Below are 1,974 nucleotides of genomic sequence, written 5' to 3' on the forward strand. Positions count from 1 at the left end.
TCACAGTAGTAATGGATTCGATAGGAATGTCTGTATTAGTTGTAGCAACTCCAGATTTATTAAATATTATGATCATGGTAGGATCAACTTCATTAAAAGGTAAATATGGATTTATGTTATTATTTATTATTACTATTCTTTCATTAAGACACAATTTTAGAAGAGTTACTCTAATGTGACTTTATATTTTGTATATTTTATATCAATGTATAATGTACATAAAATAGAAAGGTCACTATCAGTGTATATTGTATATAATATAGAATGGTTACTATCAATGTATATTTTATATAATATAGAAGAGCAGCTATCAGTGTATATTGTATATAATATAGAATGGTTACTATCAATGTATATTTTATATAATATAGAAGAGTAGCTATCAGTGTATATTTTATATAATATAGAATAGTAGCTATTAGTGTATATTGTATATAATATAGAATGGTTACTATCAATGTATATTTTATATAATATAGAAGAGTAGTTATCAGTGTATATTTTATATAATATAGAAGAGTAGCTATCAATGTATAATGTACATAAAATAGAATGGTCACTATCAGTGTATATTTTGTATAATATAGAATGGTTACTATCAATGTATATTTTATATAATATAGAAGAGTAGCTATCAATGTATATTTTATATAATATAGAATGGTTACTATCAATGTATATTTTATATAATATAGAATAGTAGCTATCAGTGTATATTGTATATAATATAGAATGGTTACTATCAATGTATATTTTATATAATATAGAAGAGTATCTATCAGTGTATATTTTATATAATATAGAAGAGTATCTATCAGTGTATATTTTATATAATATAGAAGAGTAGCTATCAATGTATAATGTACATAAAATAGAATGGTCACTATCAGTGTATATTTTATATAATATAGAAGAGTAGCTATCATTGTATATTTTATATAATATAGAAGAGTAGCTATCAGTGTATATTTTATATAATATAGAAGAGTAGCTATCAGTGTATATTTTATATAATATAGAAGAGTAGCTATCAATGTATACTTTATATAATATAGAAGAGTATCTATCAGTGTATATTTTATATAATATAGAAGAGTAGCTATCAGTGTATATTTTATATAATATAGAAGAGTAGCTATCAGTGTATATTTTATATTATATAGAAGAGTAGCTATCAGTGTATATTTTATATAATATAGAAGAGTAGCTATCAGTGTATATTTTATATAATATAGAATGGTTACTATCAATGTATATTTTATATTATATAGAAGAGTAGCTATCAGTGTATATTTTGTATAATATAGAATGGTTACTATCAATGTATATTTTATATAATATAGAAGAGTAGCTATCAGTAGTGTATATTTTATATAATATAGAAGAGAAGATTAGCTATCAGTGTATATTGTATATAATATAGAATGGTTACTATCAATGTATATTTTATATAATATAGAAGAGTAGCTATCAGTGTATATTTTATATAATATAGAATGGTTACTATCAATGTATATTTTATGTAATATAGAAGAGAAGATTAGCTATCAGTGTATATTGTATATAATATAGAATGGTTACTATCAATGTATATTTTATATAATATAGAAGAGTAGCTATCAGTGTATATTTTATATAATATAGAATGGTTACTATCAATGTATATTTTATATAATATAGAAGAGTAGCTATCAGTGTATATTTTGTATAATATAGAATGGTTACTATCAATGTATATTTTATATAATATAGAAGAGTAGCTATCAGTGTATATTTTATATAATATAGAAGAGTAGCTATCAGTGTATATTGTATATAATATAGAATGGTTACTATCAGTGTATATTTTATATCATATAGAAGAGTAGCTATCAGTGTATATTTTGTATAATATAGAATGGTTACTATCAATGTATATTTTATATAATATAGAAGAGTAGCTATCAATGTATATTTTATATAATATAGAAGAGC

The 1,974-nt window shown here is 21.4% G+C and overlaps 1 protein-coding gene across 1 annotated transcript; it reads right to left on the reverse strand.

Annotated features, from left to right (window-relative positions):
• Window positions 1–891: 891 nt before the first annotated feature.
• LOTGIDRAFT_71069 (hypothetical protein) lies at window positions 892–1,134 on the reverse strand (the record flags this gene model as incomplete). The annotated part of the gene is made up of 1 exon (XM_009063707.1): window positions 892–1,134. A coding segment is annotated over one exon (243 nt), but the record flags the coding sequence as incomplete, so codon positions are not given.
• Window positions 1,135–1,974: the final 840 nt, after the last annotated feature.

Source organism: Lottia gigantea (assembly GCF_000327385.1).
Source record: "Lottia gigantea unplaced genomic scaffold LOTGIsca_5950, whole genome shotgun sequence".
Classification (NCBI taxonomy): Eukaryota; Metazoa; Mollusca; class Gastropoda; family Lottiidae; genus Lottia; species Lottia gigantea.